At 36.2% G+C, this 18,218-nt stretch overlaps 1 protein-coding gene across 1 annotated transcript in view; it reads right to left on the reverse strand.

The window, feature by feature from the left end:
• Naaladl2 (N-acetylated alpha-linked acidic dipeptidase like 2) overlaps positions 1 to 18,218 on the reverse strand; it is a 686,844-nt gene that overhangs the window by 523,495 nt on the left and 145,131 nt on the right. The window contains exon 4 of the mRNA XM_029538072.1: positions 11,112 to 11,231. Within this exon, the coding sequence (XP_029393932.1) occupies positions 11,112 to 11,231 (120 nt within the window). The remainder of the gene's footprint in view (positions 1 to 11,111; positions 11,232 to 18,218) is intronic.

Raw genomic sequence — 18,218 nt, forward strand, 5'->3', positions numbered from 1 at the left:
TCCCATGGAAGTGGTTACAGAAACAAAGTTTGGAGATGAGACAAAAGATGGACCATCCAAAAAGTGCCCCACCCAGGGGTCCATCCCATAATCACCCACCAAACCCAGACACTATTGCATACACCAGCAAGATTTTGCTGAAAGGACCCTGATATAGCTGTCTCTTGTGAGGCTATGCTAGTGCTTGGCAAACACAGAAGTGGATGCTCACAGTCAGCTATCTGATGGAACACAGGGTCCCCAATGGAGGAGCTAGAGAAAGTACCCAAGGAGCTGAAGGGGGCTGAAACCCTATAGGTGGAACAACAATATGAACTAACCACCACTCCCAGAGCTCGTGTCTCTAGCTGCATATGTAGCAGAAGATGGTCTAATCAGCCATCATTGGGAAGAGAGACCCCTAGGTCTTCTAAACTTTATAAGCCCCAGTACAGGGGAACACAAGGGCCAAGAAGGGGGAGTGGGTGCATAGGGGTGTGGGACGGGAGGGTATAGGGGACTTTGGGGATAGCATTGAAAATATAAATGAAGTAAATACCTAATAAAAATTGGAAAAATATATTCTTGAAAATAGGTAAGTTTACATCTCTGATGTTCAGAGTATGCCGGTTTTGGAAGGCAGACCTTGGTGTCCCGTTAGGGACTGGACAGTGTTTCAAAATTCATTCATTCAAACTTGGGAACTTTATTCTTTGCTCAACAGTTACCATTCTATTGCAGGTATCTGAGAACATAGAAAACTGTCTATTGGAGATCATGTATTGAGAAGAAAGCAGAAATAATACAGAGGTACTTTTAAATAATTATTTTTAAAAGTATCTCTGAAGCTGGGATGCAGATTGCCTTTTTTTTTTTTTTTGGTTGCATTAAGGCCATCCATAGACTGTCCCCATATACAAACACCAAACCCAAACACTATTGCAGAAGCTAACAAGTGCTTGTTTACAGGAGCCTGTTATAACTGACTCCTGAGGTATAGATCCAGATGCTCACAGCCAACCATTGGACTGAGCACTGGGTCCCTAATGGAGGAGTTAGAGAAAGGACTGAAGGAACTGAAGGGATTTGCAGCCCCATAGGAAGAACAACAATATCAACCAACCAGAGCCCCCAGAGCTCCCAGGGACTAAACCACCAACCAAAGAGTACACATGGTGGGACTCATGGCTTCGGCCACATATGTAGCAGAGGATGGCCTTGTTGGACATCAATGGGAGGTGAGGCCCTTGGTCCTGGGAAGAATTGATGCCCCATTGTAGGGGAATGCCAGGGCAAGGAGACAGGAGTGAGTGGATAGGTGTGTGAGCACACTCACAAAAGCAGGTGGAAGGAGGATGGGATGGAGGGCTCTGGAAATAAAAGTAGGCACATATGTTACATTTTCATAGCTTTGTCTTCCTATGTGACTCCTAACACAGAAGCAAGGGCTGTTTCTGACTCTGTTGCCTGCCTTTTGGACCTTTTCTTCTAAGTGGGTTGCCTTTTTTTTGCCTTAACAGGAGAAGAGGTGCCTAGTCTTACTGCAACTTGATATGCCATTGCTGCTTAGTATCCATGGACGACTGTCCTTTTCTGATCACTAGACTGAGTGTGGGGACTCAGAGAAGTAGAAACTGTGGTTGAGATATAAACAAACAAACAAATGAATAATAGTATGTTAGGCAGAGCATTAAATTATTCTACTTATAATGGAAGAGAAGTAATGTTTCAATTACATGACAGAATATTTAGAGTCCATTATTCAATAAATAATTTCTACTATTAATTCATCATAAGCCAGCTAATACTGAGGCAAATATCCACTAGAACAATTGTTATTTGGTGTAATGTAATGGCAAGTATGTGAGGCATACACAGAGCATAAGAATACTTTCTTAAACTTCATGCAATTATTAATTTTCTATGAGGAATTTTAACCCATAGCTTCATAAAATTAATCCCTGAGAATTACAAAAGTCCTATACGTGCACATGCTTCCTCTCTAGTCTTACATACATAAGCACACTAGTTCTAGGTTGAAAGGAGTGTTGATAATTTAAGCAGTCTGATCAAATATAGCAATGTAGACGGGAAACAATTATTACTGGAATGGAAAAGCTGAGAATTTCTCTTAAGAACTTGCTGTTATTGGTTATGTAATTATGAGTATTAGTCAAATTTACCCTAGTTTTATAAATTAATAGAACTATTTAATTCTTTCATTTTTAAAAACAATGTTATTTAAAATGTGGGATTATTCTAAAAATGGTCAGAACCAATAATATTGTGCTCTAAAATTTAGCTAGATGATTATGCCAAACTATTATTAATTTATTATTATTTTAGGTAAATGAAAGAAGAAACTTGTATATTTAATTAGGTTACCAGGTATAATCAAAAATGCAATGTAAGAAAAATATATAAAATAATACTTTATGTGTAGACAATAATAAATGAAGCTGTAGCAAATGAAATGTAAACTGTTTATTTCTAATAAAAGCTCTTTTAAAATATTCATTATTCAAACAAACAAAAAACCATGTAACTTTAGCTATAATATGCATGGCCATAAAACTTTCTGGATAGCTTTTATATAAGCAGAGTGTATATGTATATTTAATTAAAGAACGGTTAAGAAAATGTATGAGGTCAATAAATTTAGTTGTACATTAACAAATACTAATTAGAATAATATTTTATTAAGTAGAAGTTGTTTCAAAATTTAAGTAGATTATTTTTGGTATATTAATAGTTTGTAAAGCTGATTAAATTGTAATTTGTTGTAAAATAGAAACATCTACTGAACTCACATTTAGATACAATACACCATGCAGTTTTTATTTTTATTATTTAAAACAGTTATTAAACTTAAAAATATTTGATCATATTTATTCTTTTATTGTTGGTCAAGTATTTTTCAACATGGGGCTAGATATGGAGTGGTGAATAAACTCAGGTTACTTTCCCTTTCCCAGAAGTTATAAATGACAGTTTAGTTTTTAACCTTTACCCTAGTAGCTAGATATTCATTCATTCGTTCATTCATTCAATTCTTAAAACTATAACAGAAAGTATAAGATGGAGAATTGTTATCTCAACAAAGTTGTACAAGATAAATCAACATAAGGAAAAGAGCCCCAAGAGAAGGCCCAAGAATCAGAGACTCACTCATTCACACACTTAGGATTACCATAGAAACGCTAAAACTGGAAGCCATAATAATTATAAAGAGGACCTGGTACAGAAGGGTGCAGGCCCCGTGCAGGCTGCTTCAGTTTCTGTGAGTTCATGTGAGCTTTGCTCAATGTTGATTTAGAGGGCCTTGTTTTTCAGTGTTCTACATCCATCCTTGCTCGTGAGTTCTTTATGCTTCTTTTTCTGCAGGGTTCCCTAATTTCTGAGGAGATGGAAGTGATTAAGACAGCCAATTTAGGGCTAACTCTTCCATGGTTTCTCAATCTCTTTCTAGGGCTTCTTGTAGGGAAGAAAATACCCATGGAAGGAGTTACAGACAAAGTTCGGGGCAGAGCCTGAAGGAACAACCATCCAGAGACTGCCCCACCTGGGAATCTATCCCATAAACAACCACTAAACCCAGACACTATTGCAGATGCCAACAAGAGCTTGCTTATATAGCTGTCTCCTGTGAGGCTCTGCAAGTGCCTGACAAATACAGAAGTGGATGCTCACAGCCATCCATTGGATGGAGCACAAGATTCCCCAATGAAGGAGCTAGAGAAAGTACCCAAGGAGTTGAAGGGGTTTGCAGCCCCATAAGAGGAACAACAATATGAACTAACCAGTACCGTGAGAGCTCCCAGAGACTAAACCACCAACCAAAGAGTACACATGGTGGGACTCATGGCTCTAGTTTCATATGTAGCAGAGGATGGCCTAGTTGGTCATCAGTGTTAGAGAGGCCCTTGGTCCTGTGAAGGTTCTATGCCCCAGTATAGGGGAATGCCCAGGAAGCAGGAATGGGTGGGTTGGTGAGCAATGGTCTGAGGGAAGGGGATAGGGGATTTTCAGAGGGGAAACTAGGAAAGGGGATAACATTTGAAATGAAAATAAAGAAAATATCTAATAAAAAGTAAGAAAAAAACAGCTAACATTCATATATAAGGAATTATATATAATATTTGTCTTTCTGGATCTGCAGTACCTCACTCAGGAGTTTTTCTAGTTCCATTCATTGGCCTGCAAATTTTATAACGTAATTTTTTTTCTGATAGCTGAATAAAACTCCATTGTGTAAATATAACATATTTTTCTTGATCTATACTTCTACTGAGGGACATCTAGGCCATTTCCAATTTCTGACTATTATGAATAGTGTGGTAACCAACATGGGTGGTCAAGTGCCTCTGTGGTAGGATGAAGCATCCTTTAGCAATATCCCCAAGAGTGGTATAGCTGGATCTTGAGGTGGATTGAGTACCCAGCTTCCCATGGAACCACCATACTAATTTTCACAGTGGCTATACAAATCTCCACTCCCAACAACAATGTATTGATGGCCCTTTTACTCCACATCCTTGCCAGTAAGAGCTGTCACTCATGTGTTATTTGGACTTTAGCCATTCTGACAGGTATGAAATGAAAACTCAGTGTAATTTTGTTTACATTTTCCTGATGGGTAAGGATGATTGACATTTCTTCAAGTGTTTTTTCATCTATTTGTATTTCCTTCATTGTACCTCCGGTTTAAAATTGGGTTATTTGTTTTCTTGATTTGTAGTTTGAGTTCTTTAAGAATTTTGAATTATTAGACCTTTATTAGTTTTGTAGTTGGTAAAAATCTTTTCTCATTTTATAGGCCACTTCATCCAAATGGCAAGTGCCCACATTTTAAGTTTCATATGGTCCCTCTTATTAATTGTGAATTTTAATGCCTGGGCTAATGTTGTTCTGTTAAAATCTCCAATGCCAATGAGCTCAAGGTTATTATGCACTTTCTCTTCTATCATGTTCACTATTGTCTGGTTTTACATTGAGGTCTTTGATCCTTTTGGCGTAAAGTTTTATGCAGGGTGATAAGAATGGATCTTTCCGGATCATATAAATGGCCACCCTGTTTGCCCAGAACCATTTGTTAAAGATACTGCCTTCTTCTAGTATGAATTTCTAGGTTCTTTAACAAATATAGTGTGTCCACAGGTGTTTAGATTCCTGTATGGGGCTTCAGTTCAAATCCATTGATTCTCATGTTTTCCTTTGTGTCAATACCATGCTGATCTTTTTATTGATATATTTTTACAGTGAAATTCGAAATTGAGGCTAATAATAACTCTGTAGTTCTCCCCTTTGTCTCTGAGAAGGTGCTCCTCCAACCACTCCTGTGGTATATTTACCCACCAGCACCTCAGCCCAAACTCCCTGGTATCCCCCTTTTCTGGTGCATCAAGTCTTTACAGGATTAGGCACATCCTCTCCCACTGAGGCCAGAAAAGGTAGTCTGCTGCTACACATATGTCAGGGGCCACAGCTCAGCCCATGTATGCTGTTTGGTTGGTGACTTAGTCTCTGGGAGCTCTTAGGGGTCCGGGTTAGATGTTAATGTTGTTCTTCTTATGGGGTTGCAATCTCCTTCAGCTCCTTCAATCTTTCTCCTAACTCTTCCACGTGATTGGTTCCAACTTCAGTCCAATGGTAGGCTGCATCTGCCTTAGTCAGCTGCTGGCAAGCTGTAAGCATTTTCTGGTGTAATTTTGCATCATGTTGTTCTATTTTACTTTCAAACAAATGTGCAATTGAGCACAGAAGAAAGAGAAAAGGTGAGTGACACTGGGAAACCCTGAAACATGTAAAACTTTGACAATGACAAATGGGAGGAATAGGAACGTCTAAAATGTGAAAAGCGTTTCTCCATAACATGTTCTTTATCTTAGTAATTCCAAAACTGTAGGTTAGGTTTTTAATATTTTAGAGTAACTTATAACAACATTTACAAATAGTGATGGTTTTAGGGATTATATTAGAACAAAGTGTCTGTTTCTATTCCTCTCCCTCTTCAATCACTCCTTCCTCAATAGTTAGTTTTCTGTCTTCCTTTCTCTTATCCCCAGCCTTCCATGCTCCCTCTATTTCTTTTCTATCCATTCTTCCATTTTATTTCACTTTTTCTTCTCTTTATCTTTTATGTTCTTTTTACAAATGCATGTAGCAATATTTAATTGGGAAAAATAAAATTCTTAGACCCTCCATGCTTCCAAGTGAGTATGAAAACTTGGGGATTATTGTGAGATGTATGTTACAATTAAAAGCAGCAAAACAAAGTCAGTCATAACACACTGTGTCACTGGTTATGATAACACTACAATATAAGTGAGAGAATGCCTTTGTGATTAGTTAAATGTGAAAATAGCCATGATTTATAAATTATGCAGTTAATTTTAGACAAAACAGGAGGGTTTGTTAGACACGTATATAATATCAAGCCATAAGATACACTTAAATATTAAGAATGCAATGTGAAATATTCATATATATGTATATATGTATGTTTTAAATTTACTTTAATTTTTAATAAACTCTATAAATGTATTTATTGAATTAAAATGGAATACATAGAAACTCTTTAAATGTATTTATTGAATTAAAATGGAATACATAGTTACATTTATTTCTTGTGCAAGAGTTCTTTAGGTATTCTCTTCCTCCTACATGGGAGTCCTGAGAATCAAACTCAGGTGATTAGACTTGGTGTCAAGTTTCTACAACCACAGGACTATCTTGCTGGTCCTCTAAATTATTTCTTGAAGGTTGATTTCTAAGTGGTCATAATGACACAGTTCAACATCTTTTTGCAAATTATGACTGAAGTTATATTTAAGTAAAAATGTGTTTTGTAGATCCAATATATTGGTCTAAATCATTTAAACCATAGTTTAGGTTGGTGGAATGGGGAAAAGATTCTGAAAAAAAAAAAAACTATCTTACTTGCAAATGAGTTAAGACTATTGTGTTCTTATATTGTGCTTACTTCTGAGGCTGTTTTCTAAGGCAAATAGAAGCATCCAGGATTCTTAAAATTACAAATTATGGAGGCATTGGTCTCTTGTAATTACTTCTGAGAATTAGGTGTGAAGTTCCCCACTAAATTATTCAGTGAATAAAATGCATCTTTGAGAAGGAGTAAGATAATGTTTGCCTTTTATTTTTCTTCATTAAATATTGGCAAAGACTGTTTAGAGGTAAAAGAGAAGCAAGTTTGCCTTCAAATGCAGAATTACACTAAACTTACCCAGTGACAACATTTAGATAAGTTTTACCCAAAGATATTCTCAAGTTGCCATTGAAACAGTCTAGGTTCCCTATTACATGGAAAAGCGTATACTTTTAAAAGTTTCAATAGGAAAAAATGAACTTCTTTCCTTTCATAAATTCTTAGCCCCATTGCCACAACTGACATAAAGCATAACTCTTTGCTCATTGCTATATACAGCTTAACTGAAATATTATATCAACAAAAAGAAAGATTCCATTCATCAAAGAGGCCTGAGAGTTCTCCAAACACCATGGGCCTATAGCATTGTTCTGAGTTATTCTCGGAATTAGGTAAGATCCTTAGTGCTGAAGGTATAACATGGCTTGATTTCATGAAGTAGAAAGGTAAAGCTCAAACTTATCTAGCAGCCTCCTGCCTGGCTGCTAGCTTTCATAGTGCCAAAATATGGTAAGAAGGTTTATGGGAAAGAAATGTCATGAACTGTTTTAACCAGTTTTGAATTCCATGAACAAGACTCATTGTTGAGGCAAGATGTAGCTATATTAGTAGCATGCAATTATGAAAACTACAACTGGAAAATGCAAGGTATATAACTTGTCAGCTATAAAAAAATCAGCAAGTGCTTTTCAGTACTGAACCTCCACTCCCTCATCTTAACTTGAAATTTTAAAATATTTTTTTTCTTATAAAGTACAAAATTATATAAAATATATAGATTCAGATAAGTGTAAAGATGGAGGAGATATCATCAATTACTAAATCTACCCTAAGTCACATTTTATATATAATTAGTAGGCTGAGTACGTTAGACTCATACCTATCTGTGAGGAAATCCTGCTGCTAAGGTAGAAAGCCCTGAGTTCCTTGAAAAATAGCAGACTCCCTTTGTCAACTGGACTCCCTCTTCTTTGGGGGATGCCAGACCTACTGAACATCAACTATATGAGGAACGTCACATGGTCCTGCACCATGGATTCTTAGAATGCCTCCCCATCCTAAAGATGCATGTCAGTAGCCTTACCCTTCAGCCAATGACCTTTGCCCAGGATGGATATTTTCATCCCCTTCCCCCAAACTATATAACCCTTGGTTCCCTCTGTGTAAAGGGTATACATATAAGCCTGCCAGGAATAAAGGTGTAAAAAGCTAAAACTGTCTCAGAGAACTATTTCAATGAGGATCATCAGAGAAGGCCTTTGCCTAAAAGAACTGTTCATTCATTTCCAGCCAGCCAGAGATCCTGCTCTCTCCAGACTCTCCTACATCCTTCTAGCCTAGTGTGCAGCAGCATCTGGAAATCCTGAGAGGGAGAAAGCAGAGGACACGGAAACACATACATAAACAAGCACTACTTTCTCTACCACTTCCATCTAAAAAATATCCATTGGGTTCACCTCTAAAAATGTGGAATCTTTTTCAGAATAGGACAATATGTATATACTGTATTTCTTATTTTTTCTTCAAATAGAAAAAAATTGCTTGAGAAATATTTCTGCAACTGTTTGACTGTTTTAAATCATTTATTGCACTTTGACAATTACCCAGCAAAAATAATATAATATCTATATATTTTTATATATATCTATCTCTATCTATCTCTATATCTATCTCTATATCTCTATATCTATCTCTATCTCTATCTCTATATCTATATCTATAAAATGCAGCTGTGCATGATCTGACACTGATTTAGTTATAAATACATGCTCCATTGTCTAGCTCTGGCCTTGCTCTTCAGTCCTTGTGGGAGCCTAAGAGCATTCTGCCTCCCCAGGGAAAGCATCAGCAGCCACAAACTAACCAACTTGGAACAAAATAGAAAAACCCATAACCAAAGTTACTAAAGCGCAGAGAGACAGTACTCAAATTAACAAAATCAGAAATGAAAATGGAGACATGGCAATGAACACCGAGGAAATACAAAGAATAATTAGGTCTTCTTCAAAATCCCGTACACCACAAAATTGGAAAACCTAAGTGAAATGAATGATCTTCTAGACAAACATCATTTACCAAAGTTAAATCAAAACCACCTAAACCATCTGAATAGTCCTATAATCCCTAAGGAAATAAAAGCAGTCACAAAAAGTCCCCTAATTAAAGAAATTTCAGGGCCAGATGGTTTTAGTGAAGAATTCTACCAGACTTTCAAAGAAGAGGTAATATCAATACTCCTCAAATTATTGCACAAAATAGGAACACAAGGAACACTACCAAGTTCACTCTATAACACCAAAAGCACCCTGATATCTAAACCATGCAAAGGCTCAACAAAGAAAAAGAATTTCAGACTATGTCCCTTATGAGCATTGGTGCGAAAATAGTCATTAAAATACTCTCAAACTGAATCCAGGAACATATCAAAGACATCATCCACCATGATCAAGTATGAGTTATCTCAGGGATACAGGGGTAGACTGACATAAGTAAATCTGTCTACATGATCTACTATATAATTGGAATGAAAGAAAAAAAACACATTATCATCTCACTAGATGTAGAAAAAATCATATGATATAGCCAACATGATCATTTCTTTATTATAAAAGTCTTGGAGAGAGCAAGGAGACAAAGGGCCATACCTAAATATACAAAAGGTCATACAGAGCAAGCCAATATCCAACATCAAATTAAATGGAGGGAAACTTAAGGCATTCCCACTGACATCAGGGATAGGACAAGGCTTCCCACTCTCCCCATCTCTTCAATATAGTACTTGAAGTTCTACCTAGAGCAATGAGATAACTAAAGGAGATAAAAGAGATGCAAATTAGAAAGGAAGAATTCAAAGTATCCCTATTCACAATGATATGATAGTGTACATAAGTTTACCCCAAAAAGTCTACTAGAAAACATCTATAGCAAGGCAACATGTTCAGGAAAGTAGTTGGACAAATATTAACTCAAAGAAACCAGTAACCTTCCTGTACACATTTGAAAATCTCTGTCTCTCTCTCTCTCTCTCTCTCTCTCTCTCTCTCTCTCTCTCTCTCTCTCTCTCACATGTTTGTATGAAACATGGAGTCAAGGTGACCAGACTAGCCCCAAACTCAAAGACCCATTTGCATCTGCCTCTTGAGTTCTGGGATTATATGCCACCATGCCTGGCCTCATTTTTCTTACTAGGTCATCCAAGAGTATCCATGAAATATTTCTAGGCTTGAGAATTACCAAAATCTTTTGAGATTGTGTAAGAAAAACTTGAATTTATCTGCAGAATAAGGTGCTGCCTGTGACATAAATGCCTGTGACACAATGCTCATTCTTTCTAAATAGAAATAGAAGATTAAGCCACATCAACATTCCTAACTATACATTATGCTAGAACCTAATCCAGCCTTTAGTTTGAACTGCCTTAATTATATAAACTCATACAGTGCATAAGTGTTAATAAAGTTCAATTTAAATGAACATAAATAAAAATTCTGTATCTTTTTAGCCTATTATATTTAATTAGATTCCTGAGTACAGGCAGTAAATGTAAAGTTTCAGTTTAAGAAATTAATCATAGAAGCATATATGTCAATTATGTTCTGACCTACAAGATAGATATATATTGACATTAACCAGTTTTGAAAAGAGATTGGAAATTTTACATATAGCCTAAGAGAAGGAAGCTCAAGTTCTCTTTGTCAGTGTTTTAGATGTGGACCTTTATATAGGCATGCTTCTTGATTAGGAGTTCACAGACTCATTTTTCCCCAATTTAAGACATATCCCCACATATGCAGTATGAGCATCAATAACTTTTCCATAAAGATCTCTCCATTTATTCTCTCTCTCTCTCTCTCTCTCTCTCTCTCTCTCTCTCTCTCTCTCTCTTTCTCCCATTTCACAAGCACCTACCTCAAAAGCACAAAAGAGTTGGTTTACTCTAGCACCAAATAGGAACCTTTGGACTAACCTTATACAGTAGTGGTAATTTTCCTAATTTCAGGAGTGCAATTTGATTTGTAGTATTTTTCAACTTTGTAATTCGTTTTAAATCATCCATAGTTCCATAACTCACATCGATGACATCACCCTGAAAAAGGAGAAAATATAAGGAAAAATAAAGTCTTACAGTAAATGTAATGGCAGTCACCCAATTGTTTGCAGTGACTCAAATCCTTGAATGCAACTTAATTTTATTTCTCATTCTGTCTTAAATTTTACCTTCTAATGACAGATTACAATGATGCCTCTGATCACAAGGATAAATCTTGGTCATTACTTGTCTTAGGTTTCATTCCATTCCTGCACAAAACATCATGACTAAAAGCAATATGGGGAGGAAAGGGTTTATTCAGCTTATACTTCCATATTGCTGCTCATCACCAAAGGAAGTCAGGACTGGTACTCACACAGGGCAGGAACCTGGAGGCAGGAGTGGATGCAGAAGCCATGGAGGAATGCTGCTTACTGGCTTACTTCCCCTTGATTCTCAACTTGCTTTAAGACTACTAGCCCAGGGATAGCACCACTCTCAGTGGGTTAGGCCTTTCCCCCTTGTTCACTAATTGAGAAAATGCCTTACAGCTGGATCTCATGGAGGCATTTCCTCCAGGGAGGCTCCTTCAAGTTGTTCATGTGACCAGATATCAATGCTGCTCATCTGTTTTGTCTCTCCACCAGGATACTGTATCCTGTGCTCTGGTCTTGAAAATATGGCATCAAATTAACTATTTGTGCCACAATTCCACCACACCCTTTTCCTATAACATTCTCTCTTAAAAGTCCCCTTCTTTTCTCAAATAAAACATTGATGATTATGTGACACCTCTGTCAGTAGTCTGGATTCCTGTTACTGCTTTCCTTCTTGCAAAATTCTGAACTGCAGGACCCATCAAAGACATTCCTAGCAGGCAAGGTGATTCCTTCCAGCTCTGCTCTCTGTAATGCTTGTTATTAAAATAATGGTTGCATGTTCTAATGATTACATAATACAACATATATCCTTTCAAAATTCAAATTTAAAAAATGATAGTTCGCCATAGACAGGATGATGAAAATGGTGAGAGGAAGAAGACAGCGCAGCAGACATTGGGATTCAGACCTCTAAGCAGAACTAAGGTATCTGGCAGGACATAAACGGTGTCCGTAGATAATCCCTTTGAGCAGAGGAGTTTGTTTGAAGAAACTCTCAAGTATTATAAGCAGCCAAGAAGCAATGGATGCATGCCAATTCCCAGTTCCATAGTCCATAGAACAAAGTCTTTGATCCAAGCCAGGCAAAGGTGCAACTCCCAGTGGCAACTCTTCTCATGACACTTAATGCTGTCAAAGTAGTCTCCCATTCTCATGGCTACAAGTCCATTTATCCTCTAAATAAGTCTATATTCAGACAAGCTGGTGCAAAACATTTACCATCACTTTTAGCTCTCTCATGATCAACATCTTCAAAACTTTACTAATATACCAAGGCCCGTATCAAACCTTACATAATATAAATTGCATTTCACCTTTGTACAATTATATAACTATCACTAGTTTATTTACAGATAATCTGTATCTGCATCTGCTAAAGACTGCTCTTTCCTGTGCCTGTAGTGTGTGGATATGTGTGTATTATATTAGTGTGTTAGAGTCCATGTGTGTGTGAAAATGTATGTTCATGTGTGTGTGTGTGTGTGTGTGCATAGTTTAGATTTCTATGACTATAAAATTTCCTGTTAAACAGTGCACTGAACATTATTTTCTCCAATTATTCAACATACATTGTTAGTTCCTGAGCCTTGTATTTAAATAATTATGCAATATCTGAGAAGGTAAGGTATAGGTTCAAGTGTATTTGACAGGGAATGTAACTGTTAAAACACTTATGTCTGAATTTTCTTAATAAAATATGCTAAAATCAATTCCTTAATATATTTTTTGAGTTTACAGATATTATAACTATATGAATAAATGTTGATCTGTAATCTTACGAGTCTGATTAAATAAATGATCACATAATATTAATGATTATACTGCAAATAAAGGAAATTCATATTTTTTTATTTTTTATTTTTTTATTAGATATTTTCTTTATTTACATTTCAAATGCTATCCCGAAAGTTCCCTATACCCTCCCCCCGCCCCTGCTCCCCTATCCACCCACTCCCACTTCTTGGCCCTGGTATTCCCCTGTACTGGGTCATATAAAGTTTGCAAGACCAAGGGACCTCTCTTCCCAATAATGGCCGATTAGGCCATCTTCTTCTACATATGCAGCTAGAGACAGGAGCTCAGTGGGTACTGGTTAGTTCATATTGTTGTTTCACTTACAGGGTTGTAGCCCCTTCAGCTCCTTGGGTATTTTCTCTAGCTTCTCCATTGGGGGCCCTGTGTTCTATCCAATAGCTGACTGTGAGCATCCACTTCTGTGTTTGCCAGGCACTGGCATAGCCTCACAAGAGGCCGCTATATCAGGGTCCCTTCAGCAGAATCTTGCTGACATGTGCATTAGTATCTAGGTTTGGTGGCTGATGATGGGATGGATCCCCGGATGGGGTAGTCTCTGGATAGTCCATCCTTTCATATTAGCTCTAAATTTTGTCTCTGTACCTATATCCTTTCATGGGTATTTTGTTCCTTATTCTAAGGAGGAATGAAGTATTCACATGATGGTCTTCCTTCTTGGTTTTCTTGTGTTTTGCAAAATGTAACTGGTAATAAGGAAATTCATATTTTTAATTTTAAATTAGTAAGCTAACACTAATTATTTGAGCTTCAATGGCAGCATTTGAAAATAGGCTACTACTCTCTTCGTCATATTAATGAATGTATTTGTCATATTTCGAAATGGTTGAGGGAAAACTTCACAGTTTTGTGTGGCTTTTTGTTCATAGAGATAGATATAATATATCTCTATTTATCAGTATCTATCTATCTATCTATCTATCTATCAATCATAATTGCAACAATGCCAATCATGAAAAATACTACATTATTGTATAGTCTGTGCAAAGTTCAATCGTTTCTTCACATCATGTTAAATACAACCCATCAGATTGAAGATTTTGGCATATAAGAGATTTTCTATTCATAGCAGTTTCTCAGTATAGATAAAACTGTACAACTAAGTTTTAGATAATGTGTATTGTGGCTATATTCTAAATACCAATAATTACAGTAGCCTCAGTTTTGTGAAGATTTGGTGGTTTGATAAATACATCTATTATCTTTGGAAAATTTCTTTGAGAATGTTCTTTCTGAAAATCATTCCTACTTATCTAGATTAAAAAAATGAAAACCATCGCCCACCCAAAATTATTGAAATGTTTTGATGCTTAAATCAACATATTATGATATGCTAAACTTCCAAACCATTTCATTCCATGTGTGTTTATTGCCATACTTATTCTCTTCTGATTGTATTTATGCTATCATAGTAGAAAATCATCAACTAGACCACCAGAAACACAGTCTTCAGTTTATGTCCCAAACTGGAGATGAAGTCAAATTTTATATTTAAGTTTGAAGGAGGAAAAAAGTTAAAGCAACAGCAACAAAAAGGCAACATTCTATATTAGTGCACATTAAAATAAAATAATTTTTCTAGGTTGAGATCAAGTTGTTCCACATAGAAATAACTGAGGATTCCAGTAAAATATTTAAGTAGAAGGAATGAGTAATGAGATATTAGCTAAGTTTGGAATTGAAATATGGTGAAATGATACCATCTACAGAAGGATGGTTTCCATGGTCTCAAATAGAATTGTCTGGAACCAAAGTATTTGTTAAATAAAAGTCATAGAAATATGGAAGCAAGTCTTCTTGTGTAATGAGTATTATAAAATATTAAGGTAATTAAATAATTTAGAAATGATATTGTGCTATTAAACACTTGCTAAAAGTGTTCCAATTTTATTGTGAAAAAGTATTTCCTTAAAATGTCATTGCTTTAGAGCTGTTAATCAGACATGCTTTGGAAAAATAAAAATCCAAAATAATATTTTATAAATCCATGTGCCAGACACACAGTATGGAATACACATCTCAGATAGCAATCCAATATTGGTACCACATCATGCATAGAGACTAAAGCCTAGAAAAGAGAAACCATCTGTTTAAATTTTATCACTCAGATTTGGAGCAGCACAGATCCTCTGTAGTCATCTCTTGGAAGTCATTTCATCAAGAAAGATTTTTAACAAAGGATCTCACTGGTTGAAGAAAAGTTCATGGTGCTGACAGTCAGTCTGCTTAAAATTACATTTTTTTCTAGGGGATAGGAGGTAGTGTCTGATGTATACAGTTGAAGCCCTGAGTTCAGGTCCTCAGTGAACATCCAAAAAGCTTAGCTTATAACATCAGTCCTGTGTACAAATTAGATAATCCCTGCAACATTGTGTCACAAAGGGCTGTGGATAGATGAGCTCTAGGAACAGTGAGAGACTCTGCATCTGAAACAATGACAGGTGTTTGACGACCACTAACATCAGTCTGTGCTGTCTACACATCTGTAAGGACATGAGCACTCCTCCCAAACAGACATTTATGACACATACAACACTTCACTATCCCTAGCCCACCACACAAAGTTAAATTATTAGAACATTTGTTTTGTTCTGTATGAGAACCATCACAAGAGAATCTCTGTTAATCATTCTGTCTTGGTGTGTTCTACTGGCATCTCACACTTCTACTGACTCAGCAGCCTAAATAATAAGTGTTTACTTTTTGCAAGTTCTGTAGGCTGAGAATAAAATACCAAAATGCCTGTAAAATCTGCTTCTGTTGACTGATTGACTTTTGACTTGATTCTCTACAAGAGGTGGGGTTGGGGAAAGGAAGAGAGGAAGGAAGAGAGAGAGAGAGAGAGAGAGAGAGAGAGAGAGAGAGACTGGGAGCTGGGAGTCTGGGAGTCTGGGAGGGAGGGAGGGAGAGAGGGAGGGAGGAAGGGAGGGAGGGCAAGGGAGGGAGGGAGTGATAGCACACGCTTGCTCTCATAAAACCTTTATATCCCTCCCACAAGAGCACTTATTTGCATAAAGTCAGCTTCCACCACCAGGATTACTTGAATCCTGATAATCTTTCAGAAACTATATCCAAAACCAGTCATATTGAAGAACTGGGCTTAACATAGTAATGTTCTCTTCAAAGCAGACAACCTAATCCATAGCAGAGCACAAGAAAATGTTTCCTATGTATTCTGGAGGAAGGACTCCTTCTGTTAATATGTGTGCACTGGGAAGAATAATGTTAATTAGACCATAAGCAGACACACAAAAGGGGAGCAGAAAGATTGTAAGAGCCAGAGAACCTTGGTTCATCATGCCAGATAGTGTCTTATAGTAGTGCTGCACTTCTAGTGGACAGTGGTCCTGTGCACATGAAATCTAAATTCTATACAATCATACCAGTCAACCTGCTAATGACATGTGGAAAATTTCTCAGGGACCTACTCTTAGACAAAGAAAAAAATGTAATCATTGATTTCTGAGAGAGAGAGAGAGAGAGAGAGAGAGAGAGAGAACCAGTTTTCTAAGAGGGATGTTCTTTTTGATCATCTATCATAGATAACCTCTAACATGAACATTATCTAAACCCAAGTAGCCAGGCCTAAATACATGTACACATGAGCAGCACTTAATGAACCCAGTACACAATAGGCTGTGTGTATGTGTGTGTGCATATGTGTGTGTATGTGCATGTGTTTCTGTTAAGATAGTAGTAATTATAGAAGAGAATGTCACAGACTTGAGAGGGAGTTGAGAGAACATTGTAGGAGGTGAGGGAAGAAGGAAGGCTTGAATGGATGTAAACATAATATTCATGATGCAATTATCAAAAATAATTTACAAATATGAAGCAAAATAGCTTCTAAAATATTTTTAATTTACTGAAGAAGCACTGTATTTTTAAAACATTTCATATTTTATTTTATTATCTTGAAGATGATAATGATAATTATGATAATATATGCATACTTGTGTTCACATGTGTATGTGTGTATGTATGTATGTGCATAGGAACATATTTGTTAGGAAGAACATGCAGAGGTCTTAGGACAACTTACTACAGGCATTGGTTTACACTTCCCACTCGTGTGAATTCTACAGATTGAAATTGGGATGTCAGGCTTAGCATCATGAGCCTTTACACTCTGAGCACTTGAACATTCCCAGAAATCTAGATAATATTAAGGAAAGGTTATCTATTTGAAATGGGAGGGAAGGAAAGTATCATGATATGGTGATTTAAATAAAATAAAATATAATGAATTACATAGATCAAATACAAATTTTAAATGAATACATTTTCTGCAAACAAATCAAATATAGAAGTAATATTTTGCATCAAATATTTAAATAGATGTGAGGTAAGAAAATAATAACTATCTGTAATAGTAATTTCCTTGACCTTGATACTCCAGTGTTTTGTGATGGAACTTTTATAGATTATTTAAATATATTGTAATGTTTATTACATATTCTCCAGATGATTAATAAAGTGTTAGGATGAAGTTCATGTACCTATTTTATTAATTAAAAGCAAGAACATTAGATGAACAAAAATACTTAAAATAGTCTACATCAAATATTAATTATACAGCTCACATGTACACAAAACAAATGTAAACAGGGAGTACTATTTCCAAATACGATAGTTAATTTTCTAATTTCTATTCAGCTTTATTCTCTTAGAGTACATAGCCACACCATTTAGAAACACTGGATCTCAATCAAAGTTAGGATCATCCCAAAGATAATTGGTATAGAAATTTAAAATTCTGTTTGATAGACTTAATTAAGCCAGATGGCTGTATTATAATCTATTAAAAATGACAGACCTATATAGTTTATTAAAAAGGAAGTTGAACTTCTGATAGATCCCCATTCTTGTTTATATAAATACCACACAATGGAATAATAAACACTTGTAATGAAATATATCCTTTGTGATGCATACATGTGCTAATAAGGATAATCAGGAGTTTATCAATTATACAGTGGCCAGGATCATCTTGTTTTCAGAACACAATAAGGGAACCAAAGAGAGAAAGAATGAATGGTTTGTGTGTGTGTGTGTGTGTGTGTGTGTGTGT

This window comes from Mus pahari, chromosome 4, assembly GCF_900095145.1.
Source record: "Mus pahari chromosome 4, PAHARI_EIJ_v1.1, whole genome shotgun sequence".
NCBI lineage: Eukaryota > Metazoa > Chordata > Mammalia > Rodentia > Muridae > Mus > Mus pahari.